The sequence below is a fragment of the Cinclus cinclus genome, chromosome 20 (genome assembly GCF_963662255.1).
Source record: "Cinclus cinclus chromosome 20, bCinCin1.1, whole genome shotgun sequence".
NCBI classification, from domain to species: Eukaryota; Metazoa; Chordata; class Aves; order Passeriformes; family Cinclidae; genus Cinclus; species Cinclus cinclus.
In genome coordinates, this window is record NC_085065.1 from 6,186,286 (window position 1) to 6,211,607 (window position 25,322).

Genomic DNA, 25,322 nt, shown 5'->3' on the forward strand with positions numbered 1-25,322 from the left:
GGGAAAATGACCCACAATTTTCAAATAATGTGTTCTAAAGTGATTGCCATACAATTTAGTTACTATTTCTCCCATGGTTTTTAAATTAAAAAGGATGGAGTGAGTTCTGGTGGATGGCTGTATCCTGCCTTCAGCCTGTGCTGGGGTTTTAGTCCCTCAAATGAGCTATGGACACGATCAGTTATTTAAAAATAAGTAACCAAGATTATGTCAGGTACCTTAAGGCACTATTATCATGGGCAGGGGAGATAATGACAGATTGAAGTCACAGCTGGTTTGGGTGGTTGACACCTGAAAATGCTTTTGTTTATCTGCACAGTGGGGATCACACCCACCCAGGGGGCTCCTGTGGGGGTCAGTGGTAACTGGCCCAAGGTGCTGATTCAAAGGAGTTCAGGAGTGCAAGGCTCTGACATGGAATCTTCCAAGCTGCCAGGACTGTAAGGAAATACTCCAAGTGGTAACATGAGAGAGATTCTTGCACTGGCATATGGAGGTGTTCTTAACAGAAGAAAAATCCCTAAAGTAGCACTAAGATAATTGCTGCTTCAAGATAACTGCAATATCAGAACAGAGACAGCATCTCTGCAAGGGTTAATGTCAAAGTGAGATGGTTTTCCAGTAGGAATTTTCCTTTCTACTACCTTCACTTCATTACTTCTGAGTCAGTGTAACGTAAGTGCTGTCGTTTGCCTGGTGGATGCTGGTTCTATTGTCTCTTACTGCAACATTAATGAAAAGGCATAATGTGACTGGCTTAAAGAGAGGAGGCTTCCTAGGCTTCAGCCAGCTGGAAATAACTGAATTTCTAAGGAATAGCAATTTGTTTTCAGAGCTAAAGATGAAAAGATACCTCCTTGGTCATCATGTGAACAATAAAGCCAAGTATTTTTCTTAGAATTTTAGGTAGTGGCCTCTTCTTGGTACATGTGTGTCAGCTGCTGTGATGGACTCTTGTGGAGTATTAATCTAAAAGCATTTAAGTAATTTGGATTATTATTCTATTTCTAGCATAATTAATGTATTTAATTCTCTGGTTTATTGAGGTTTGCTCATTCTGCTTGTAATTAATTTCCAGACGATGTGTTCTGGCAGGGAATAATCAATCCTTTAGTTTATCTTGGTTTTTGGTACTTAGTGGCAGAAGGAATTGGTAGTACAGCACTTCCAGGGTGATTAGGACGTAAGAGTGCGAGTATAAATGGAAGATGGAATTTTGATCCCTGTTCTCAGTTTTTGATGGACCTCCAAGTTGCTTAATTACAGGGGTTTTCCTGGTTTCTTCCCTAGCAGCATGGTATGGTGATCTTACTGTAACATGCAGATGCTGGGAGCCCTACCCAGTGTTTCTGGAATGGTTGAAGTCCCTTTAAGGAAGTGTTTTCCCTTATCCCGGAAGGATTTCAGTTGATGTGGGAGGGGTGAGGTGGTGGGTGGAACTGTGAAAGAACTGGCTTCGAGTCAGCAGAGATCCCAGAAGGGAAGGTCAGCAGGTGCTGGAGAAGGACAAGGGATGTGTGTGAGTCTGTGAGGAGCTGCAGTGGGAATAGGGACTGTAGGAAGAGCTGTAGGTTCAAACAGTCCCAATGTAAGGATGACTTTGGAGTAATGGGGAAAGGCTAAGGTTGCAGAAGACCAATTAGCAAATAGTTTCTCATTTGGAAAGGAATATTCTTCAGGGAAACATGGATGCAAAGGATACCCTTTGTGGTGAAATTTCTGCTGGTTTTGGTGGCTTAGATCTTCCCCTTTCAGCATGCAGTCCATGGATCCCATCAAAACACATCTGATGCCTGCAAGGGATCTTGAAGGATCACTTGAATAAGAAAACCTCACTGTTTTAAGAAAACTGAAACAAAACAAAACAAAACAAAACTGGGACACTGACTTCCCCTTCCAGCGATCCCTGCCTTTTCCCAGTAAGGAGGAGCACTGGAACACTTTGGAGTCCACGAGCAGGCTTGGTGGTGTTGGATGCTCAGACAAGAACAGCAGCATGAGTTGGTCACTTGTTTTTTGTGTTGTTCAGAACGTCATCTCTGCAGCTCTTGAGACGAGCCTGGACACTGTGGTACAATTCCCCTTCCCAAACAGTGATGGGCTGTTGGGAACTTTTCCTGAAGATGTAGAGAGGTACCAGAGCAACTTTATCAACTCTGGCAAACAGCAGCATCAGCTCTGTGGGACACACCATTGGATCTGTAGGATACCACGTTCCACTGAACTTCCATGCATCGTTCCAGATGGCAAAATCTGACAGCAGCAAATCCAGCTGTGGCAAGGATTGTTTATTAGCTGGCACTTCAGCTGTAAATGAAACAGGGCAAGAGAAGAGACTGAGGCAAACCGTCTTTTTTTTGTGCCTCGTGCTTGGAATAAAGAAGGAATGCTCTCTTTGACAGCCATAAGTAGCAGAGACTGGCATGAAGAAACCCGTGTTCACAGAAGGATGACCAAGCTGAGGATTTTTTCAAACCAATGGTATCTCTCCTTGCCTAACCCTTGCATTTCTTTGGGTCTTGTTCAGACTTCCAGATGCATTGTGCATTCCTTGCTGGTGAAATTTCAACAACAGGTGGAATTGTTTGGTGTCTGATTCTTTCAGACAGCTGCTGAGAATTGTTCTGGTCAAATGTCATCATCCTGAGATGGATTGTAAGACCAATTTCTGTCGTCATCTTCATAAAGCCCTTCATCTTGTAATGGATGAATAATCAGAAAAGCAGCTTTTATTTAAGGGCCACCCTTAAATAAGGGCCACAGGCAGCCAGGCCTGTGAGAGATCAGTGGGGCCCCTTGGAAGCGCTTAGGGTTTAGAATTCTAAACCTCTGTGTGAAAACTGGCTTTGTCATAGGGAACGGGTTTTTCTTCATCTTGACTTTAAGAAGTGGCTCTCTGTGTGTCTCAGGGATACAAATTAAAGAGTAAAATCCTGTGGGTTTGAATAAGAAGCATTTAGATGACAAAATACTTCTGCAAGTTCCTGAGAGAGCAGATGTTTACCTGTATGCAGGTAGGTATCATTTGACTTCCTAATGCCCAAGCCTAAGGGATAATAGAGTTAAAAACAGTGTCATGTTACTTAAAATTTCCCTTTAATCTACCTCTAAAAAAAATGTGGTGCAACAGAGAATTCCCTGGGGATCTAAATAGTGGTTGGAGCTTTTTTTAAAAAAAAACCTTTTTTAATGGATTATAGATTAGAAAAAAATAAAACACTGGTCCTGTTTGTGTATATTTAACTGTTTTCTTTCATGATCTGTGTTAAGGCTAGTGTTTAATTCAGATGTTGGACAACTCATGTTGTGCATAGAGGGATGTAACACGAGCCTTGTGCCCTCCAGACCAAGAAGAAACACTTTTCTCTAGAAAATGTTTTGGAGGTATTATGGGCTGTCATTAGTGGAAACTGGGAGGAGTGGCTGGAAAAGATAGGTTTTCTTTACCCTTACTCCTTCCTTTATGCAAGTGTTAACTGAAATAATATTGCTGATACATAGGTTTTGGAGTAAAAATTGTGATCAGGGAAGCATCTGTGTCTGTGGAAGTTGCAGGGAGCCCCCTGTCACCCAGTCAGAGGTGGATGTGACAGATGGGTCAGCAGCCAACTTGTGGCGATTTAAACTCTGAGTTTTGTGCTGGTGCTGGAGGGAGATGCACAACCCAGAATGTGCAGCCTCGTGCTTTTGACAGCCAGGTGAGCAGCACTGCTGGGCCGTGTACTCCAGCTATAGCACCCATGCTGGAACTCAATTTTCATACAATAATAAAAAGAATACACCAATATTGCAAATTATTTTATTCTGCCATGATTTTTGAGGCGTTGGCATTCCCCACCAGGCCTGCGGCCCTGCAGGCCCTTGGCTGCGTCCTCGTCGGATCCAACTTCCAAAGCCACAACAGCCTCGTGCCGGCACCTCCGGCACCGCGGTGGCCTCGCTGCGGTTCATCCCTGTCCCTTGGAGCCTGCCCCATGACACCTCTGACGCACCTGCAGGGGCCGGCCACGACCACGAGTGTGAGGGAGCCGGGCTTTGCGCGGCCAAGGGGGTGCCAGGGGTGGGTTTGGTGGCGCGATGGGCGCTTTGCTGGTGTGTCCTGGGCGGTGCCTGCGGACAGGAGCCATGCGGGGCTCGCGGAGCCAGCGATGGGGCAGCTGAACATCGCTCACGGTACAGCCCCTCCAAGGACCCTCCTCAGCGGGGCAGCGCCGCGGGGACTTTTGTCTGGCCTCAGGTAGGGCTGAGCCAATCACAGCTCGCCGACAGTGAGCGACAACCGTCCCGCCAATCACCAACAACGGGCGCCACAGCCAATCACCGCAGAGCAGACGTAGTGCTTCACCAATGGGCTCTTAGCGGAGAGGCAAGGCACCCCCGAATAGACAGGGGGGCGGGGCAAATGGGAGAGTGGCAGGGAGCTGTCCACTAGGAGCTCGCGACTGCGTTTGAACCGCCCAATGAGGAGGCCGCAGGTGGGAAGGGCTTGCGCTGAGTATAAAAGGTGCGGCGGTGCGGGCGGCGGCTGCAGTTGTCAGCGGTAGCGGCAGGAGTGGTCGTTGGGAGCTGTTCTCTCTCCGGGACCGTCACTGTACAGAGCCCTTCCCTTGGTCCGGCCCTTCCGCCATGACCACCACGGCCACGTTCTCGGGCATGGACCCCAATGGCAGGAACAGCTCCAGGTCTGAGGGGGGCTCGAGGGCCGCTGAGACCCAGAGGGCGGCTGGTCTGGGGGTCCCGGTGAAGGCATATCCGGAGCGGTGCTGGGGCGGGAGGTCCGGCCGGGCCGGGGCTGTGGGTGTGTGCGGTTCCTGCCGGCCTCTCCCAGGCGGGTCGGCCTGAGGCGGGGGGCGGCCGCACCCACCCTGATGGGCTGCCGGAGCATCCCGTGGCCGCGCCGCGCCCGGGGGAGGGATGTGCGGGAGCTGCCGAGACCTGCTCGATGCGGCCCCGCCGCCGCCGAACAAAGAAGGGAGGTGACTCCCCGCCTCGCCACGGCGCGGGGGAGGGGGGCACCGCGCCCCTCCGCCCGCCTGCCTTCCCCCCATCGTCGCGGGCCCCGCGCCCCTCGGCCCCGCGGAGCCGCCGCGGGCTGGGTGGGGCCGGGCAGGCTCCATTGTCTGCGCTGCCCGGCCCCCCCTGCCCGCCCCGCGCCGCCGTGCCCGCCGGGGCCCGTTCGCTTCGCGAGCTGCGGTGCTCGGGGCCGCGGTCGCCCCTTCCCTGGGGCCCGGGCCTCGCTCCCGGTGCCGAGACAGGGCTAGAAGGGGCGGGGGGAAGCGGAGCCCGTCTGGAAACAAAGAAAACTTGGCAGGTTGGTCTGGAGGAGATGCGCAGCGCTAGGTCGGGCACCCGCGGGTTTGGGAGTCACAGCTGGAGAGGATCGCGTCGTTTTTCACGCTCTCGTGGCTTTTTTTCTATAAGGTTTTGGCCCAACGAAACGGATGCTTCCTGTTCCCTTTTGGCTTTTTAGAGTGTATTTTAAAGCGGAAAAAAAAATTTTTACAAAGGTTGTTTCCAAACCTTTTACCAGAGCTCTTCCTGGCGCTGTGGGTGGATTCTCGGTAGACATCGCTGGGTATCAGGTGGAATTTTAACAGCATTTCATTGCTTGAAGTGTTAAACGTGGCTTTCATAAAGCAGGTTACAGCATTTCGAGGCTGTGAGAGGCTTCTAATAAAATATGTCAGCCTTTACCTGAGGTTGGTAAAAGGGATTATTCCTTTTTAACAGATCGAGTGATGGATACTTTTTCCCCCCTTCAGCTGTCTCTTCTGTTAATGTCATTAACTCTGTCAGTGGAAACTGTTGTGCCCTTAAGAGAGTACTGGTTTCACTGCTCTGGTAAAAAGAGGGAATCTAAGGTTTGGGAACAAGCCCTGCTTTGAACAGACTGTTCTTCACATTAGTAACTGTAACAGCTATAACTACAACAATAAACCTTCTATATATTTCCTCAGAGGAAAAAAAGATAAGGAGTGATTCAAGACCATTACACGACATCTTGATTCAGAAAGGAGACAAAACAGCTCAATAAAACATGCTCTCTAGTCTGCTGGGATCCTCCCATTAGCAGCTGAGCATTAGTAATTCTTAGAAAAATAATTTTGTAAGGAAAAGTATTTTTTCTGGTTATGTAACAGTAAATACCATGTCACACACCTTTAGGAATTTCCTTTGCCGTTGGGGTGTTTGAGCTCTGTAGGCTGGAGAAGCATTTTTTTGTCTTGCAGCTGCAATGTAACAGACACAAATTCTGCCAAGATAGGAAATGTACAATTGGACACGCTTTGTGTTGAATTCCCAGGCTTGGAAGATTAACAAGCTGGGTACTGTTTCGTGTTCTACCTTTGATTTGTTCATTTTGGAGCAGTGGCGGTCTTGAAAGCCCAAGAAGCCTGTTGGTGCCTTCACATCTGTCTGGGAGTTTTGAAAGTTCTCACACACAGTTTTGTTCTCCTGACTTTTGTCTGGCTTCTCCAGCTAACCCAAGATCTCCTGCTTATGAAAGGTAGATCAGGAGGAGTTTCCATTTCAAGATTTATTTTGCTGCAGCTGTTCATTCTGGTTGGTTCTGCAGGTTGGAAAACAGACTGCAATCAAGCTCTTGAAGTGCTGAGCAGGCTTCTTTTGTGTCTAAGAGGAGATTGTTAGATTTAGGTTACATATCTGGAGCTTTGTACACGTGTCTCTCCTAATAATAGTCAACTCTAAGCTGTTCAGTTTCATCTTTTACTTCTAGACCAGCAGCATGCTGCAGATTTGAGTTTTTTTTCCTGAGGAAACAAATCTAAATAAAGGCTGCAGCCCCCGGCCATCAGTGGTGCAACCAGTCCTTTGGTTCAAACTTTATACTTTGCTGTGCAGCCAGTTTGAAGATTAATATTAACCTTCCCAGGGTGCTCTTTAAAAAGCTGTAATTTGACATGCCCACATAGTTATTTTTTTTTATTTGGCTCAGACTGGTGGGAGCAGTCGTTGATGTGATACTGGATGGAACAAGGGCACAAGTAGGGCATGAGAGCATTTTATTTTTGTAAGTGCCATTGAGGAGCAGTGGAGATACAGTGCCAGGATGGAATTCTGGCAGGAGCTTACCTGGATAGTTGAAATGATGTGCTGGGAGTGCAGCTGGGGGCTGGCACGGGGTGTAAAGCTGCCTCTCTCCACAGAGTGCTGCGTCCTCCCGGTGGTGGCTCCAACTTCTCCCTGGGCTTTGATGAGCCCAAAGAGCAACCCGTGAGGAGGAACAAAATGGCATCCAGCATCTTTGGAACTCCTGAGGAGAACCCACCTTCCTGGGCTAAAGCATCAGGTAAGGCTGTAGTGCTTTGTTTCTACATCTGCTGACCAGCACGGATTTATTTTGTGGCTCAGTCTGATGCTGCTGGTGGCTGGTGTGGAAACTAGAGTTCCCTACCTACGTGGTACTTTGGGCTTACAAGTGATGTCTGCTTGCATAGAGTTGTTTATATCTCATTAATTTCTTCCAGAAGTGATGGGCATGTTGCAAGCAGAGAATTGTATTTTGGATGCAGTTTCTCCAGTTTGAGTCACACAAGTGGACTTGTATCTTACTGTTTGGAGTAGCAATGATTGGTCTTGATTATTCAGAGGAAGTTTAGTCGTGTTCTCACGTTGGGTTTATGCTTGGGTTTCTGCAGAGCACTGCCACTATGGGTGGCCTTGGGACCCCAAACTCCATATGCTTAAATGACACCCTCACTGCATGGGGTGCTGCTGTAAGACAATAAATTGTGAGTTGTTATCTAAAGCACCAGGACTTTATAGAATGGTAAAGCTGCAATTTCAAAGAAAAACCTCTTCCAAAGTACCCAAACCTGTGACTATTTATGGTCTGCTTTCACATTAAGTTTATCTTGTAACCTGATCGGAGTTAATCTCTGTTTGTAGGGGCTAAGCCAGGTGAAACCAGAGACAGCTGTGAATCCTCTGGACCACAAAGAACAAACTCAACTGAGGCAAACTGTGGAGACTTTGTAGATCCCAAGGTCAGTACTTGACTAGAAAGAACCTGGTAATGGACAATTCACACTCTGTGTGGGATTGATTTATCAGGGATGTTCACACAGTTGAAAGCATTGTAGGATTTGAATCCTTTCTCTCACGTTTGTTTTTTTCCTGAAGGTTCCCCTTTCCATCTGATACTCTTCCAGTATGCTGAGGAAGGAAGGGCTGGATTTTTCATAAGGACCACTTTGTAGAGCTCTTAACCCATCTCATTGCTGAGACAGTAATGAAGTGATGTGAAATCTAATTTCAGCTCTGTGTGTGATTGTGGGTTTAACCATCTCACAAACAATAGTTACTACAGCAGAGTCTCTGTGAATCTGACAGAGCTTGGTTTCACATCCCAGCAAGTTCTTGCCTCAGTAGTACCAATGTTTGTTTTGTTTTAATACTACCATCGGGTGTATTATTTTCTATATAAACTCTTCACCTAGTAGTAGTATGGAGCATGATTTGTAGTGTTAATGGTGTTAAATAAAATTTGCTAGGTGTGTAATTACATTTTATGGGAAAAACAAGGTTATTTTGAAACACAGTAAATTCAGTACAAATTCAGTAAGTAAAATAAACTTGGATCCCTTGGCATGTAGGATAGCCTGTATTTACATGGACAAAGTGGAAAGAAGAAATCTTGTTTGAAACTCTACAGCCTTAGGTTTTCTGAAAAGAGCTGGGTAGGTAAATAATCGTCTCAAACTTTGTAGCAGACACTTTTTATCTTAGGTTTTATTTTGGTAATTGACATCAAGCACCACAACCCACTTTTGTTATTAATTGTAGCTTTAAGTCACAAAACTGTTGTTAAAAAAATGCCATTTTTATTTTCTGTGGTATATTTTCAGCTATAAATTTAACTGTTTATAGTCTAATTCTTTATAATAAATTGTTTTAAATACTGTAGTTCTCAGCTTTGCAAACAGATTCTTCCCATGTGGAATACTTTATTTTATGCAGTAATTCAGCTGCAAACAGCCTGAGACTTCAGGTGATACATTTGTGTCAGTTTCTGTGCTTTTTTTTTTTTTAAATCCCAATTTCTGCAGTTTCACTGTGTAATTAGCAATGTTAAATCTATGAAAGTTGATAAAGCTGATGCCATTGAGGAGCTGTGGCTGCTGCTGGGAGACACCCTATCGTTGTTCCAGGCTGCAGACTGAGAACAGATTAAGCATGTGAAGAATGTTTAACTGTTTATGTAGTGAAGGAAACTTTGTCAGGGTGAAGAAAAAGCTGATCTACGTTTCACAAATGAAGTTAAATACCCTGGACAGAACAAATGGTCTTGGCCTTGCTAATAGATAAATGCCACAAATTGCTCAGTAGAAAGCAGAGGACACTCAACTCTTGCTTGTTGTTGTCAGTGTTATTTTTTTCCCTTGCTGCTGGAAGGGCAAATCCTGCTGGATTGTGGATCCTGTCAGTGCTGCTTGATGTGGGATGCTCTGTACAATGAAGTGTTCTTACCCACCTCTGTCCTTCACTGTGGGAATAACAAATGTGCCATGTGTCATTAGGATTACTCCAATATCTGTTTCAGCTTTTAGAAGTGTGTTAGGCACATAAAGAACTGGTGAAGTTACAAGTCAATCTATAAGAAATGGTGCTTACAAAACCATCATTTCACTCTGCAGAATTAGGAGTGCAGAACCCACTGTGCTACTCTGGGTTCTGTCCCTCAGAGCCTGTTGCTGCTCTGGAAGTGCCTCCCTGAGCCTGTGGCTCAGAATGTGGTGCCACAGCAGTGTGCCAGTCACCATGGTCACTCCGTGGAGGAGTATCCACTCCATGGAGTAGGAAAAGGCTTTGTGCAACATGAGATGTAACATGTTCCTCTCTCTTTTCTAGGGAGGAGATGTTGGTGGTGACATTTTTGGTGAGTAACTTCCTTGGAACCCCTCTAGTAAAAGCCTGTTGCAGGTGGTTTTGCAGGAGAAGAGGATGTAGGATCTCTAAATGGTCATTTATTAGGAGAGAGGCAGCCTGGGATTGTCCCTGGAACCCATCAAATCAACAAAGTGACCAACTACTTCAGTGGAGTGTGGGCATGGAGGGAAATGGTGGAGTGCTGTTGTTCATCAGGGTAAAAAGGAGAACAGTCCTCTTGGTTTATTTTGCCAGCAGCTGTTGGTGTCAAGATTTGTCTTAAGTACTAGAAGGTAAGGTGGAGACTCTTTGAAAGAGTTCAGTGATTGAAAGGCCACGCTGCTCTTAGAGCTGCTTATAATTAAATAGGACAGTTCACATAATTGATTTTAGTTTTAGCAGTTTCCTTCTTTCACATTGTCTTCAAGTACAGCAAACTCCACGTTCACAGAAAGACTCAAACCCAGCTACTGCCTCTGCAAGTGTCTGCATTAACTAGCTCTTGACTTCCTGTTGCTTTTTAAATGCTGATTTTTGCCACGGAAGTTGATCTGCATACTGTAAATCTCCTGTAAACGGGCATTTCCCCTTCAATTGCTTTTTCTAGTTCCGAGGCTGGAAATGTCTCCTTTGCAAGATTCACTTCAGGAATGTCTGACTTCCTGATGACAGGAATGTGTGTGTTGACTGCTGCTTTCCTAGTGCTACTTTCAACACCTAGGAGTGGTGGGACATCCCTGAGGCCATTAGCACCTCCATGTCCTGAAAAGACTTTGGCTGGGAAAGGGAAGAGCTTTTCCAGGACCTTTCCACCACCTCTGAGTTGGTATCTGTGCTCAAAATAAGTGTTGCCTCTCTAGCAGGCTGTTTCTAATTTAGCTGTACAGGCTCTAGGATTTCTTTCCCATGGCTGTCTGAACTTAATTAGCACTGTAGGCATCTAGTGTTTATGCCTTGAGTAGGAGGATGTGGTTTGCTAATAGAAAAAACTACTCTGAGGGCTCTGCTGCTTTTCCTGGTGCTTGTTTAAACCAGCTCCCCACAGGGCAGAGGAGATCCCATAAACAGCAGGGAGGTGAGAAGGGCTGAGATGCCAAGAAGCAGAAATAGGGCTGCCTGGGATCAGGACAGCTGGCTGAAATTTGGAGTGTGGAGTGGTATCCCTGATGTTTTATATAAAGTTCACATTTCACAGGTGTCATATTTGTCTTTTGGTTTGTTACTGGCAAGTGACAGTGAAGGAAGTCCTTATCAAGGGTCAGGTGAATCTATGCTAGGAGATGGTTAAAAAAGAAGTATTATGGAAAGTAACTGCAATTGTTTCCTGTTGTGGCCATGACTGAAAATTAAATTTTTGAAGGTGGCCAAGAAAAAATGGCAGGCAAAGATTTAAATGTTAAACTTTCACTAATGGTGCTTAGGAAGGAGTAGAAATTAATGCCTCCTGGAAATGGTGTCTGTGGCAGACAACCTGAACATCCTGATGAATTGTTAAATGAATTGCTACCATTAATTGCTTTGGGTGTTGTAGCTCAGTGGAGCCCAGTCTTGCTGGTCTGGCTGTCACTCCTGTGGATTTTCCTGCTGTGGGATAGCATACCTGGGTTGCTGAACATCCCACTGGCATGTCTGTGACTTTGTAATGGCCTTGTAGGGCTGTCTCTGGGGTTTGGAAAGGAACAATGAACACACTTCCAAGCAAAAGCTGTCTGCTGACAAGTTCACAGCACAACCAGATTCTTATTAGGTTTCTGTCATTAAAAAATGTTTCTTCTTTTGAATGTGGAAATTATTTTCTGCACATAACTGATTATAAAACCCCAAGGATGTGTTAGGTGGGATGTGTATGCATATTAACCAAGCCTGTGTAGGGTAAAAACCCCCATTTCTTTAGCATTATGGCTCTTGATTCTTCTTTGGGAGCTGTATTTCTTTTCTGGGCATCAGAGTTCCCAGTGGCTTGCAGTGCCCTCAGCAGGAAGCTGTTTCAGGGAATTAGACCCCTTCTGAGAAAGGAAGAGCTTTAATATTTTATCCGATCCTGTTGGTTTTACCACTTCACTCATCAGGTTGGCAAACTTAGCTTGGTTATGTGGGAAGTGCTATAACTGTATCAGTTACACAAGGAGCTACAGAAACTTCCCCCAAAACCTCCTGTGCTGGTAATTCTTGTTTCTTTTGTGATTCAGGGGCAGTGTGATCTGAATGAATGTGAGCAGCTAAGGAGAATTAGACAGTGCCCGATTGAGTGTCAGCAGTGCCTGACTGTACATGACCCACAGGAAGGTGGAGCCTGGATCCTGCACAGTGCTGGGACTGTCCCCAGGCAGGGACATTCAGCACTTGCTGAGTCAGCAGACACTGGGGGACAGAGCAGCTACAGGAGCTTTGGGCTTAAAATGTGGTGTTAACTGTTTGTTTCAGCTGTGCTGGGTTAATGAGCAGAGCATCTGTAGTGGAGATTATTCCTGATTGCATGAGGACTGTGCTCAGATGCTGGAGTTCTTACAAGTGGTGTTTTGGTGTTTCTGGTAACGTTTTGCATTGAAAAAAATAAACTGAGTTGACACAGCATGTGAGGAAAGCTGCTGCTTGGGGGTAGGAAGAATAGGAAGCAAAGGGTAGGACTCAGTAATTACCTTTCAGGTTGGAAGAATGAGCTATGGGAGGTGATGCTGGAGGTGGTTTTATTCCGTGCCTTTGTCTGTGACCTGGAAAAGGCAATGAACAGTGAAGTCTCCCAATTTTGTTGGTGGTATTGCCTCTTTCAAGTAGTCAAATTGTGCTGATGGTGGGAAAATCTCACTGCCAGAAGGACTCAGATAAATGAAGCAGGTGGGTTAAAGGTAGCAAGTGTAAAGTAATGAATCTGGGGGGGGGGGGGGAACCCCCAAAATGAAACCATGGCAGCCTTGTGTTCAGCTCTGTGCTGTGGTGCTCCCAGGGTCTGCCTCAAGTCTTGCCCCTTGAAATTCTTTGAGGTGTTTGGAGGTGCCAGCAAAATACTGAATGTCATCATCAGGGAGATGATGGAAAATTACACCCCTTTTTCTGTAAACAGTGGTAATGCCCCCATATCTTGAATTGTGTAACAGACCTTGACACAGAAAGAGCAGGGGGTTGTGGGGAAGGTGAAGGGGTGCAGTGGCTGCTCTGTGAGGGGAGATTGGAATAGTTGTCGCTGTTCAGTTTGAAGAGAAGACTAGAGGAAGGGAAAATTTGATCAAGATCTATTAAATCATGAAGCTTAAGCTGAATGTGGAGCAGTTCTCTGAATTCTCCCAACCCAGAAATAGTGATCATGAGAGGAAACAAGGGATCTGTAGAAAACAGGTGAGGTTCATCTTCACCCCCAATCTCAGGAGCTGCTTGGTGCTGATTTGGGCCTTTGGCTCAGAACTGGTCATGCTGATCTGTAAAAACGTGTGATGCTGATGTACTTGCTAGACTCAGCTGTCAGCAATGCAGATACATTAGTTGTTTGCTCCAGTATCTAAAGTGCTTCCTGTAAAGAATTCATTCTGTGCACTGTCTTCATTTGTGGTTGCTCAGAAGGATTTAAAATAAACCATCACGTGCTCTCCAGGGAGTGTACAATCAGAGCTTCCCCATGCATGGCTGTTCCCTGCTGTGTCCTGTGTGAAGCCTCAGAAGTGTGTCAGATCCTTTTCCCTCCAGTTAGGAAATTGGGGATGAAGCTTGAGCCCTTGCTGGTCCTGCTGTGGCTCCCAGCACCTGCTCAGACCTGAGTGACAATGCCAGAGTCACAACACTGACTGATTATATGTAGAAGACTTAAGCCTTAAGTTGCTTGTCATTGAAAAGAAATTAATTGCTGATGTCTCCTAATAGCAGCTGGGTGAATATGGCTCTTGCTGAAGGCCTGAGACTGAGCTTTGAGGCCTTAGATTTCATCTGAGAAACACTTCTGAGAGCTGAGTCTGCCCTGCCAGTGGGTGACAGCATTGGAGTGTGTCTGTACCCCTGGACAAAACTGACAGGAGCCGAGCTTCTGTCTGAGCCAGCCAAACATCTGGCTCTCATCATCCACATCACTTTAAAAGCTTCTTTTCTTCTAGAAAACACTGAGGCTGATGTAGAAGCTGCCCCAGGTCAGAGTGAAGAAAAGTCCCTGCCTGCTGCACCTGTTCCTAGCCCAGTAGCACCAGCACCTGCACCCTCCAGGAGAAATCCACCCGGTGGCAAGTCCAGCCTAGTGCTCGGTTAAACCTTTCCCTTCCTGACTGTTTTGAACTCGTGTCTGTTTTCTTTCCCCCATGCTTGTGATCTGCACAACTTGAGCCTGACTGTACATCTCAAATTTCGTTCATTAAAAAGAAGCACTTTATGTACTCCATCTTTTTTTTTTTTTGAAATTAAAGGTTTTTTTTCCACTTCTGTCCTGTGTTTCCCCCAGATCTACTGGAAGTGACATGAGTGTTTTCTAGTGATAGACTTGAGGGAAAGCTTTATGAAGTATTGTAATGTAATTCAAAGGAGAGTAGCTTGGTTCTAAGTGTGCTTAGAGGGTTTTTGTACTGAGATTTTTTTCTTTTAGAACCCCTTAGCTTTACAAGGGTCTAGAATCCTGGTTAACCAGGCCAGCAAACAATCAGCAAGAGCAGTCCCTTCCTCCACGTGTGGGATTTAGGGATCTAAAAGGCTTCATTTGACTGCATGTGGTAAATGCCTTGAGCCCTGGTGTGCCATATAAATCATTAAGTGGTTAATGTACACCATGCTGCCTTTAAAAACAAAATAAATCTTGATACTGGACTACTATGACACAAAGTCTGTGCCAAATAGAGGGCTGATGACCAGAGCCACCTGGCCTAGTGCTGGGAAGGGGCTGATTCAGACATTATTCAGCAAAGGTGGAGTGGATCATATAAATAAGAATTACAGGGCATTTTTTTTTACAACTGACTCAATGCTGTGCATGATCATGCTGGTGCTTGACCATGAGGTGAAAAATCTCATCCTTTAAAATGTGTGTTGTAATTTCACGAAGCTGGATTGTTGCTTAAAAGTAAATAATATAGAAATTTTGAAGCAGTGTTTCCTGTGTGGGCTTTATTTCACGGGTTTGGTTTTGCTTTGTTCTCAGTTGTTCTTGTCTCAGCCAACCTTCCCTGAGGAGAGTTCTTACACCTGGCTTGAGGTCACCACTATGTGCCATCTTCCCCTGAAGAGAGAATCTGACTTCTCATTTTTGTCTTCTAGGTCAGAGAACTCTGGAATATGGCTACATATATATATATGTATATAATCTGTTTTATCTAAAATACTGCTTTTTCTCAGGAAAACTGAGAAAAGTTTCATTTTCCTCATTAAAAAAAAGAGGACCCTAAAAAGGGAGGGGGTGGAAGTGAGACCAAACCACGAAGTTCTCTGCTGTTCTGGGAGGGCTGTGCTGTCCATAAGCCACAGCAGAGGATGGGTATGGAGCTGCTGTGTCTGCTGGTGCTTTTTCCACCCTTCTCCTGGAGGAACCGGTGTCCTGAAAGCACCCCGGCTTCCCAGATCACTGCTGGAGAAGCCCTGGGCTGCTGAACCTATGGAACTGGATTTACTCTGAGGTTGTTCCTCCATCCGGGGGGGTTCCCTGTAGCTGAGGTGTGCCATGCATAGAGAGCACGGGGAATAACCCATAAATTAATATTTCCTTGGCAAGCCCCGTGCCCGGGGCGCTCGTTAGTGCTGCTCCACGGCTGCTGAGGCTCCGCTGTGATTCTTTCTCCTCGGGACGGGGACCCGGCAGCCACATCCCGGCCACTGCGGGGTCCCGAGGGCCGGCGAGGGGAGCGAGTGTGGTTCGTGCTCTGTTCCTGCCGGAGCCCAGCCCCGTTCCCCTGCGCTCCGCCCCGCAGGTGTTAATGAATATTCATGTGCTGAATGCATATGCATCAGCGTGCGCCGAGCCGGGATCGGGATCGGGATCGGGATCGGGATCGGGATGGGCAGCGCGGCCGGGCCGCTCCGGGTGCTGCTGGACATGGACGGGGTCCTGGCCGACTTCGAGGGCGCGGTGCTGCGGGAATTCCGCGCTCGCTTCCCGGCGGAGCCGCGCGTGGAGCTGGCGGAGCGCCGGGGGTTCTCGGTGCGGGAGCAGTACCGCAGCCTGCGGGAGGACCTGGCGGTGAGTGCGGCTGCGGGGCCAACACCAACACACCCTCCCCACTACGCTGGGAAACTTTTCCCTGCCCACCGGGCTGTGCGAAGCTCGGTGGTTTTTTTATTTATTTATTTATTTATTTATTTATTTATTAAATGAAACTTCCTGCAAGGCATTTTTGTCCGTGTATACCTAGATGGGATTTGGTTAAGGAATACTTACTTAATAAGTCATGTTTGTTTATGTAAGATAACATCTGAATTCATGCCTACTCGCTGTATTTACAGGTTATAGTTCCAGGAACTTTTGACCATCAATAGCCTTCGATCAGAGCTCTGGCAGATTGGAACCTATAGAAATTCATACTCCTATCAGCTAGTGTCAGGAGCCTATTCTTCTCTATAGGACCAGAAGAGAAGTGAAATTGTCATTTCTTAGCAGTAAAAAAACACCCAGGCCTAGTACAGGATCTTAAAATGAGCAATGAACTTCTCAGGGAAAGTGTTCAGCACAGCCTGGATCAGCATCTGTTCCATTTCCTTACAGAGTCCTCGACTGTCCTGTGGTGACCAGAGGGAAGGGTGAAGTCTGGATTTACAGTATTTGTGATTTTGCCTTGCAAACCTCCCTGTTACTCATTCAGCTATCAGCAAACATTAAAAATGGCAGCAGTTTGCATGGAAGTTCCACCAGCTTTCTCCCAGTGTTCCTGATCTCTTTCCTGCCATGCACTCGGTTTGTCAGGGCATGCAGAGGGAGTATGGGTAGAGGATTTCATTCTGTGCCCACCCAGATAGAACATAGATCTTGTCCTTCTGTGGAGCTGTGTGAGCACGTGCAGAGTGCTCAGGGAGCTTTGAGTAAGTTATTATTCTGCTGCAAAGCAAAAGCAAGACCATGAGTAGGTAAAGAAGGTGATTCAGTGAATGGTTTGACGGCAGAATTCCCACAAATACATCCCTCTGTAAAGGGCTGCTTATCCTCCTGGAAGAAGTCACTGATTATCAGTGCACAAATTAAGGCTGCATGAAACAAAACTGGTAATAACTGTAAATCTAGATTTCACCCTTCCTTCTTGTCACCACAGGACGGTTGAGGACTCCGTAAGGAAGCTGCTGATCCAGGCTGTGCTGAACACTTTCTCTGAGAAGTTCATTGCTTATTTTAAGATCCTGTACTGGGTCTGGGGTTTTTTTTACTGCTAAGAAATAACAATTCATTTCACTCCTGTTCCAAAGTGAGGTAAAGGCTCCTGCATCACAGTAAGGGGCGGTAGTGCTGGATCCAGTCAGCATTTCCACAGGCTCCAAAATACCAGAGTTCTGATCAATGACTATTGATGGTCAAAAGTTCCTGGAAACAGAAACCTGTAAATATGGTCAGTAGGCACAAATTTGGCTGTTACATTGCACAAACAAATGTGATTTTTTGTTTGTTTTTTCGTTTAAATGAGTTTAAGTGTTTAAACAAATCCCGTGGACAAAAAAAAAATAGAGTTAATTCAAGGGGTCATGACTTTTTATTTTTTCTTTTTTTTTGGAAGGCCTACAATCTGATCTTTAAGAAAATTGCCCTTTGTTCTATTTCTGGAATCCTCATTCCCTAATTTGGTTGATGCTCATCCTGTTCCTCCCTAGACCTTAGGTGTGGCAATGGAATAACCAGATAACTGGTTTGGATCCCACGCACATCAGCAGTGGCAGAAAGCTCTTATCTTGCTGTTCTAGCCTGACTTCCTAAGGAAATTATCTTTATGGAGCTGTGCTGTGTCTGTCTCCTTCAGTAATCTCTGGAGCTTTGGGCTGCTTTAGGTACGTTTGGCAGAACAATAAAGTCACAGTTTTAAAGATTTGAGTCTCCTTTGGGTTTTATGTAAATGCCATACATTAGTTTAAAAACAGAGCCCTTGTTTGTTCTGCTGGGGCTCTGTAGAGTATCTGTGGGACAGGAGAATCCCTGTGGAAACTCTCTCCTTGGCTCCAGCTGCAGGGAAAGCTTTGGCAGGAACCAGCAGCCCACACAGGGCAGTTTGTGAGGCCATGTGTCAGTGCAGGGACACTGAGCCTGTAGTTTGTCAGTGCTGGAAGGAGGGGGTCAGCTGGACACCAAAGGGTCAGCTGGACACCAGGATCAGCTGGACACCAGGATCAGCTGGATACCACAAGGTCAGCTGGACACCAGGATCTTTGTGGCAGGTGTTGGCTGTGTCTGTCCATGAACTTCAGGATGTGGGATATTCCTGGGACAGGGATGTGCTGGGGTGGTGATTTATGCATTATCACTTCCTGAGTGGTGTTCATGCTTAGCTGGTGCTGAGCAGCTGCCCATTGAAACTTGAGCCATTATTTCATTTTTGATTCTGTTTTGATTGCAAGTTGATAATTTCACAATGTAAATCCATTTTATTTAGAAGGACTTCTAATCCATTTTATTTTGTTGAAGATCTTTTCACTGCACTTGCCCACCTGCCCTCTTGTGTGTGTGGCCATTTTGTTGGTGGGGATTTATCCCCATGTTTCCTGGGCCCAAGCAGTTTCAAGAATAGCATTCAACATCCCTACCAGGGGTAAAAATTTCTAGAATTATTTTTAAGTTCTCCAAATGGGAAAGCATAGGGACAGATGTAGTCCTTCCAGTTCTGCATTCAAATTATCTTACTAATAGAAGTTAAAAGGAAACATTCAGCATTGGTGGCATGAAAATGAGGAAGGAAAATGGTTTTACTTTCTTTTTCTACTCACTTTTTAAATGAGAGGAAATGGCTTTTGGTTCCAAGAGTCATCAAATCAAATTTCTTTCTCCAACAAAGCCAGACTTTTTTGCAATGTGGTGGAAACTTGCCAGTTTCTGGTGTCTTGCTGTAGGATAAAAGAGCTTTCAGACATGAGTCCCAGGTTTGTAATTCAGTCTCCTTGGGAAGAGCTCCTGAGAATTGTTGCTGGGATCAGGGAGGCTTTGCATGGAAACAGAGATCGGGGCAGATCCGATTGCTACGTCTGAACCTAGACAGGCTCCTGAACCTCTTCTAATCTGCATGTGGAATCAGGCATGCTTCCAACTTTCTGGCTGTTGATTTATGAGTATTTGTAGGTGGTGATAATTGAGTGAGCTTCAGGATCTGGAAGTCTGGCTTAATGCTGACTCTTCCTCACAGCTGCTTAATTGAAGTGAGTTTTTGTTGATGTTCCACTGGTGGTATAGAGCAAGGAGAGCTTCAGCTGGACTCTAAAGAGCTGGACTCTTCTAAGCAAAGACTGCTTAGAAGAATACTACTGAAGAATACTAAACAAGAATTAAGTTTTCCAAACTGTCCAGTGGCATGGGAATGTATCACTTTAATGCTTGTGGAAAAATGCTGCTTTGACACCCCTGAAGTTCACTGTGTGACCCCAAGGAAGTTAAGAATCCTGTGTCTCAGGGTAAAGAGATATTGAAAGCTTAATCTCTCTGTCAAAAGATGAAACTTAAGCCTGGAAGGGCCCTCAGTCCTTTGTCATTATGGGATGTGGGATGAGGAAGGGGAAAACCCATCAGCTGTGCCCTGCTGTGAAATACTCATTTAACACAGGCTACTGAATAATCACCAGGGAGCAATTCTCAAAATTAACTAACCAGAGCTGGATTCAAACCAGTAAATTTCCTAATAATAAAAGGTGTGAAAACGTCTTATAGTAAATGAAGACAAAAAAAGGACTGGAAGGACAGTCCTACCTAGAAATTGCCCTGGAAATACTGCTCTTCCTTCCAGAGATTAAAGATGCCATTGTACTGTATCATATTAAATACATTTTTGTTTTACTTTTGGCTACATTAGCATTGCTCCTCCAGTAATCCTGTTTCTTTCCTATTTACAATCACTTAATAATTATTCTGCCTTTAGAGCTCACTTCCTTCGCCACTTGTTTATCATTAATTTCCTCTCTGGTTCATATGGCATCCCACCTGCCTGTATGGAAGGTGGGTCTACACCAAGAGCAGGTGCAGACACAAAAGGGATAAAGCCCTTAATTGCAGAGCTCAGCCCAATGCTGAGCCAGGTGAGAGGAACTGTGTCCCAAAGCACCCTCAAACCCAGCCCAGATGGGGCTCATGGGGTGCACAGGTCATCTCACAGAGCCAAAAATTCTTGGGGAAGCACAGGGATCACCTCTGAACTTCCTGCTGCAATCTCAGACTCTTTGGAGCAGACTTTGCACCAGCCTGTTACCTCAGGGGAACAGCTCCATCCAGGCTGGAGCCAAGGCCGCCTGCTCCTTCAACAATATTTTAAGTGGGTGATTGAAAATCAGAAAGCAGCAAAGACACGGATCTTTCCCAGAGCTCTCATCCTCATCCTTCCCTCATGCTGAAGGGATTCCCCCCAGGTGTGGCTGTGCTGGGCTGGCCATTGTCACAGTCACTGCTGTGCCTGTTTGCTCGGAAGGAAAAGGGGCTCACGGACACTGCTGTGTCTGCCCACCCATGCCTGCCGAATTCCTGAGCCCTTGGCTAATGTCAGCCAAATGTGACAGAGGAGGAGAAGCCTCTGACTTGTTCCTTTGGTTTCCACTGGAGCCAGCTGAAAGAGACCTGCTGGGATGGGGTGGGATGGGAGCTCTGCCTCCCTCAGCCCCCCGAGACTCCAGTGGGTCAGGGCTGCTTGTGGGAGCAAAGGCAGACCAGGGGCAGCTCTGCCTCCTCGTGAGCCACCAGAAAGGGACTTCTCCTTCTTGTGTGCCTAAGCTGGGCCTTTCCGAGAACCTAAAGGTGAGAAATTTTATAATTCATTCCTGTGGGGAAGCAGCAGGCTGTTACACAGGGGGTGACTGGAGAGTGCTGCGACAGAGCACAGCCACTGCTCATTGTCCTCTGTCTCCTGCAGGACAAGGTAGCCAGTGTCTACGAGTCACCCGGCTTCTTCCTCAAATTGGATCCAATTCCAGGAGCCCTGGAAGCTGTGCGGGAGATGCTCCACATGCAGGAGTAAGGACACTTGGCACCCTGCAGCCCTTTTCCAGGTTCTAACACACTTTCCCCTGACTGCTAACAAAGGCTGTTTCTTTTCAGCACTGATGTCTTCATTTGCACGAGCCCTCTGCGGAAATATGAGCACTGCATCGTGGAAAAGGTAGGAGAGAATTGTTTTTATTTGGTTTAATGCTGCTTTTGCAAGGCCTTGCTGTTTCATACTACCCAAGTTGGAGCTACTCCTTTCTAAAGACAGCTGCTGCTCCAGCTGCTAGGCTTCCCTCAATATCTGAGGGATAGCTTCCCACACACAGAGCAGTAACTCAGGACAGGGAATCTCCAAGTGCCACGTGGGTGCCAGAATTACTGTGGACCATGTGAGCCTTGGGCTCTTGGAACTGGGACCAGCTGTGTCAGCAGGTGACACCAAAGGAACTGTTGTAATGCAGCCCACAGGGATGGGGTATTCCCAGGGGATTCCACTCTAGAGAACCACCAACAAATAAAACCTACATCAGTCTAAATCTGGAGCCTGAGATGTCCCAAAAGAGGTCAGTGCTGTTTTGAGGAGGGTGTAGTGTTGGAATAAATCCTTTTTGCCTGTGGCATGGGCAAAATGGGAGGGGAACTTTGGTCACTGGAATGACTCAGACAGGTACTACCCATGTGCTCTGGGCAAGCAGCCAATGCTTCTCATAAACTCAACAGTTGGGCACAGCCAGAGCAGTGCTGAGTGAGGGCAAAACAACTTAAATCAACATCCTGGGCCACAGCCAGTCAACATGTGGGGATTCCTAGACACAAATGAAGGTTTAAAGGGGAAAGAAATTGCTCTTAGGGCTGGTCTGACATAAGTGATGTGCAAACTGAGAGCACAGCAGGATTCTCTCCTATTCCTTGTCTCTGCAGTATAAATGGGTTGAGAAACACTTGGGACCCGAGTTCGTGGAGCGGATTATTCTGACCCGGGACAAGACCGTGGTGGCCGCTGACCTGCTGTTTGATGACAAGGACACCATCCAAGGTTAGAACAGCATTTTCATGGCTGGCTGCTGGCTGGGGAGCCACCCCCCAGCTCATTCCAGCTTTTTTCCCCCCTTCCCACAGGCGCAGAGCCAAACCCGAGCTGGGAGCACATCCTGTTCACCTGCTGCCACAACAGGCACGTGCAGCTGCCGGCCCCGCGCCGGCGCCTGCGCTCCTGGGCCCACGACTGGAAGGCCATCCTGGAGAGCAAGCGCAGGCAGTAGTGCAGGAAGGGATTGCTGCACTCTTCCCCCTGGCCAGGGAACCAGCCCAGCCCCTGCCGTGCCCAGGAGGCACTGTCACTGAGAGATCAGCCACAGAAAGAAATGAGCTGCTCCTGTCGCAGTGCTCTGGGTTTCTGGAAGATTGCTCTGCACTTGGTTAATCTCTGTAGCATTTTGGATGGTTGCTGTTGGAGAAGAGAAACTGTAAACTACAAGCAGTTGTGGTTGGTTTTTTGTGTGTGTTTAACCTCACTCCTGTTTGGTTTGTGCTGTTTGTGTTGTCTGGGGGCAAAGGGGAGAGAAAAAGAAGGCGGCTCTCAAACGTGAGCAGATCCAGCGTGGGTGTCTGCCAGGAAGCACTGTAAACAGTAAATCCTTTAAAGTTTATGTATTTAGCCACCCTGGTCATTGGGCTTTCTCTTACCTCATGGCTGATAATGAAAAGGATTAGGCTGGCTTCGATTTCTTGGCCCCTGTGCTTGAGTAAGAGTGGGCAATGGCTGCAAGTGCTGGAGAAAAATATTCATGAGCTCACATGGAACTGATTACTCAGCATTTAAGTTAATGTTTTATTAACAGAAGCTTTTACAAGACAGCTGTTCTCATGAGTCAGACTGCCCTGAGCCCCTTTTCTTTTTGTCCACTTCACCTTTCTCACCAATGGTAATGAAAGACAAACTTACTTCATTTACAGGGTAGCTACAGCCTGCCCTATCCAGTGATTCCTAGCTGTCTGCCTCTGCCATGATTAGAGGATGGCATAATTAGTGCCACAGGGAAGGAGAGATTGTGAACTGCCAGGGCAGGGAAACTCCTTTCTCTGAAGGAAGAATAAATTTCTGTGACATTTCAGTGACTCGACACATAGCATCACTTGTCACAGGCACTGAATGGGAAGGGGGCAGCACAACTAGCCAGGAACTGAAATGGATATAATTCTGCCCAATAACCCAAGCAGAACACCCCTCATTGCTGGGAAGGGTTATTTGTGCAAGCTGGGTGTTGAGCTGCACTTGGCAAAGTACTTTCCAACACGCAGCCAGGACCTGCTTTATTTTAAATATTTGCAGGCTTAGCTGTTGGCCCAGCTGCCACATTAATGCTGTTTCCTCCTATTTGTTAACTAAACACCAGCACTGGTGGGACCAACTCCTCTCTTTAATGCTGCTCTTTCTGCTGAGCAGCAAGCGAGAACAGCAGGAGGTTCCCCCCTGCACAGCCCTGCTCAGTCCTTGGGCAGAGGAATCCCCACTGCCGTGTGCTTGCTGAGGTTCCTGGCCTCCTCCACCTGCGGAGCAGTGCAGTAATCCTGCAGGAAGATGGACGCCAGGTTACTGAGGCGCCTGTTGGCTGAGAGCGAGAAGCGGAGCATGCACTCCACCACGGGCAGCGCCGTGGTCTGCGCGCGCGACCGCGGCGTCGTCAGGAACATCAGCGTGCTCACGGCCGACACCACGGTCTCCTCGTTGGAGCTGGACAGGCAGTTGATGATGGGCTCCACCCCGTTGGCCTCCAGGATGTACTCTTTGTTTGTTTTATCCAAGCACAGGTTGCAAAGACCACCTGAAAAGGCAAGAGGAGAGTACCTGAGGTGACGCAAATTCACCGCTCGTCCTGTTTCTAACATCCAGATCTTCTGTACGGATAGAAAATTCTTAACGGCTCCCTAGGCCGTTTTTTTTTTTGATTCTTTCCAACGATTTACCACCAGCACAGTCCTCCTCCTGCATGTCATTAGAGGGCACTGTTACTGCTGTACATAGCTGCTTCCACAGAATGATTCCAGGAAGTCTCACTCATCCCTAATAGAAGACACAAGCCAGCAGTTTATTGCAGGTGCTAGAGAAAGCCAGAGAATGGAGGTAACAGAGTTGGTAGCCAAGAAGCACAGAATGTTTGAAACTTGACACTTTGAGATGCAGCCACAAACCTTAAAAATCAAATCCATTCAGTATCATCTCACAGAACCACTCACAGCATCTGGCCCGTTAGCTTCTGTTCAGACCATGAAAAATGGTGATATGGCAGCTCCTCAAAAGACTTGTTTAAGAATATCAAGTAAATATTCTGGAAGACCAGCGGCCAATAGCAGAATGTACAATGTACCTGGCACAATCCGTGTATTAGTAACTGCTTCTCTACGGGATTAATTTCAGTAAAAAGTTAATCAGGTAGTTTTTAGGCCAAAAAAAAACCCAAAAAACAAAAAAAACAAAACAAAACAAAAAAAAAAAAAGAAAAAAAAAAGCCCTTCCAGATAGTGTCTTCGTTAAGCTCTGTAAGGAGATGGAGGGTCATGCCTGCCTCTGACTTCTCTCCCATTCTGCACTGAACGAGGCTTTATCAGCACAGTGTGTGTGTTTTTGGAGCCCTGCGTGAATTCGGGCGGCTTACCGACCAAAGCGAGCGCGGGGCCCGGTGTCCCCTGCCCGGGCAGCCCTTACCCATGGCAAACTCCACCAGGGTCTCGTTGTCCTCGGTGAGCATATCGAGGAACAGGTCCAGCACCTGGAGCTGACGGAGATACTCGTAGTTACCGGGATCGTAAGCGAAGTTGGCCAGGTTCGCCAGCACCTGCTCCTTGGCCTCTGCAAGGGAAAAGGGCCGGGCGGGTGAGGAAATGCTCGACACGGGAGGGGGGGGGGGGGGAGGAGGAGGAGGGCGAGCGAGCAGCAGCGTTTGTTACCTGTGCTGTCCGTCACCTGGAACTCGGTGACAAGCGCCTGCAGGTACTCCAGCCTACCCAGGTCCATCGCGGGACACCACACTGGGCTGTCCGTTTCCCCGGGCTGCGTAGGCTCAGGAACCGGGCGTACCGAGGAACGGGGAGGAAGCAGCCGTGCCCGGCGGAAAAAGCCGGCCCGCCGCCATTGTGTGGGCGGGTGAGGGCGGCACCGTGTCCCCTCAGGGGGGGCGGGAGCCGCCGCCATTTTGTGGGCGGGTGAGGGCGGCACCGTGTCCCCTCAGGGGGGGCGGGAGCCGCCGCCATTTTGTGGGCGGGTGAGGGCGGCACCGTGTCCCCTCGGGGGGGGCGGGAGCCGCCGCCATTTTGTGGGCGGGTGAGGGCGGCACCGTGTCCCCTCGGGGGGGGCGGGAGCCGCCGCCATTTTGTGGGCGGG

The 25,322-nt window shown here is 47.3% G+C and overlaps 3 protein-coding genes across 5 annotated transcripts; 2 read left to right on the plus strand and 1 right to left on the minus strand.

Annotated features, from left to right (window-relative positions):
* Window positions 1-4,550: 4,550 nt before the first annotated feature.
* On the plus strand, window positions 4,551-14,915 carry JPT1 (Jupiter microtubule associated homolog 1). Of its 2 annotated transcripts, none has more exons than XM_062506235.1 (5): window positions 4,551-4,682; window positions 7,170-7,312; window positions 7,912-8,009; window positions 9,874-9,901; window positions 13,956-14,915. In XM_062506235.1, exons 1-5 carry the CDS (start codon window positions 4,627-4,629, stop codon window positions 14,117-14,119), a joined length of 489 nt encoding a protein of 162 aa, XP_062362219.1. In that variant the 5' UTR covers window positions 4,551-4,626; the 3' UTR covers window positions 14,120-14,915. The 2 variants fall into 2 exon arrangements, with proteins under 2 accessions (XP_062362219.1, XP_062362218.1); XM_062506234.1 differs by having other exon boundaries at window positions 13,971-14,915.
* An 812-nt stretch (window positions 14,916-15,727) lies between these two features.
* On the plus strand, window positions 15,728-22,477 carry NT5C (5', 3'-nucleotidase, cytosolic). 2 transcript variants are annotated; one of them, XM_062505986.1, is made up of 6 exons: window positions 15,728-16,030; window positions 20,868-20,968; window positions 21,053-21,113; window positions 21,863-21,977; window positions 22,061-22,193; window positions 22,225-22,477. In XM_062505986.1, the coding sequence occupies exons 1-6, from the start codon at window positions 15,848-15,850 to the stop codon at window positions 22,283-22,285; spliced, it is 654 nt and encodes a 217-aa protein (XP_062361970.1). In that variant the 5' UTR covers window positions 15,728-15,847; the 3' UTR covers window positions 22,286-22,477. The 2 variants fall into 2 exon arrangements, with proteins under 2 accessions (XP_062361970.1, XP_062361971.1); XM_062505987.1 differs by having other exon boundaries at window positions 22,061-22,311.
* A 261-nt stretch (window positions 22,478-22,738) lies between these two features.
* On the minus strand, window positions 22,739-25,115 carry ARMC7 (armadillo repeat containing 7). Its single transcript, XM_062506339.1, has 3 exons — window positions 24,890-25,115; window positions 24,648-24,791; window positions 22,739-23,766 (listed from the first exon to the last, which is right to left on the minus strand). The coding sequence occupies exons 1-3, from the start codon at window positions 24,954-24,956 to the stop codon at window positions 23,429-23,431; spliced, it is 549 nt and encodes a 182-aa protein (XP_062362323.1). The 5' UTR covers window positions 24,957-25,115; the 3' UTR covers window positions 22,739-23,428.
* Between the last annotated feature and the right edge of the window lie 207 nt (window positions 25,116-25,322).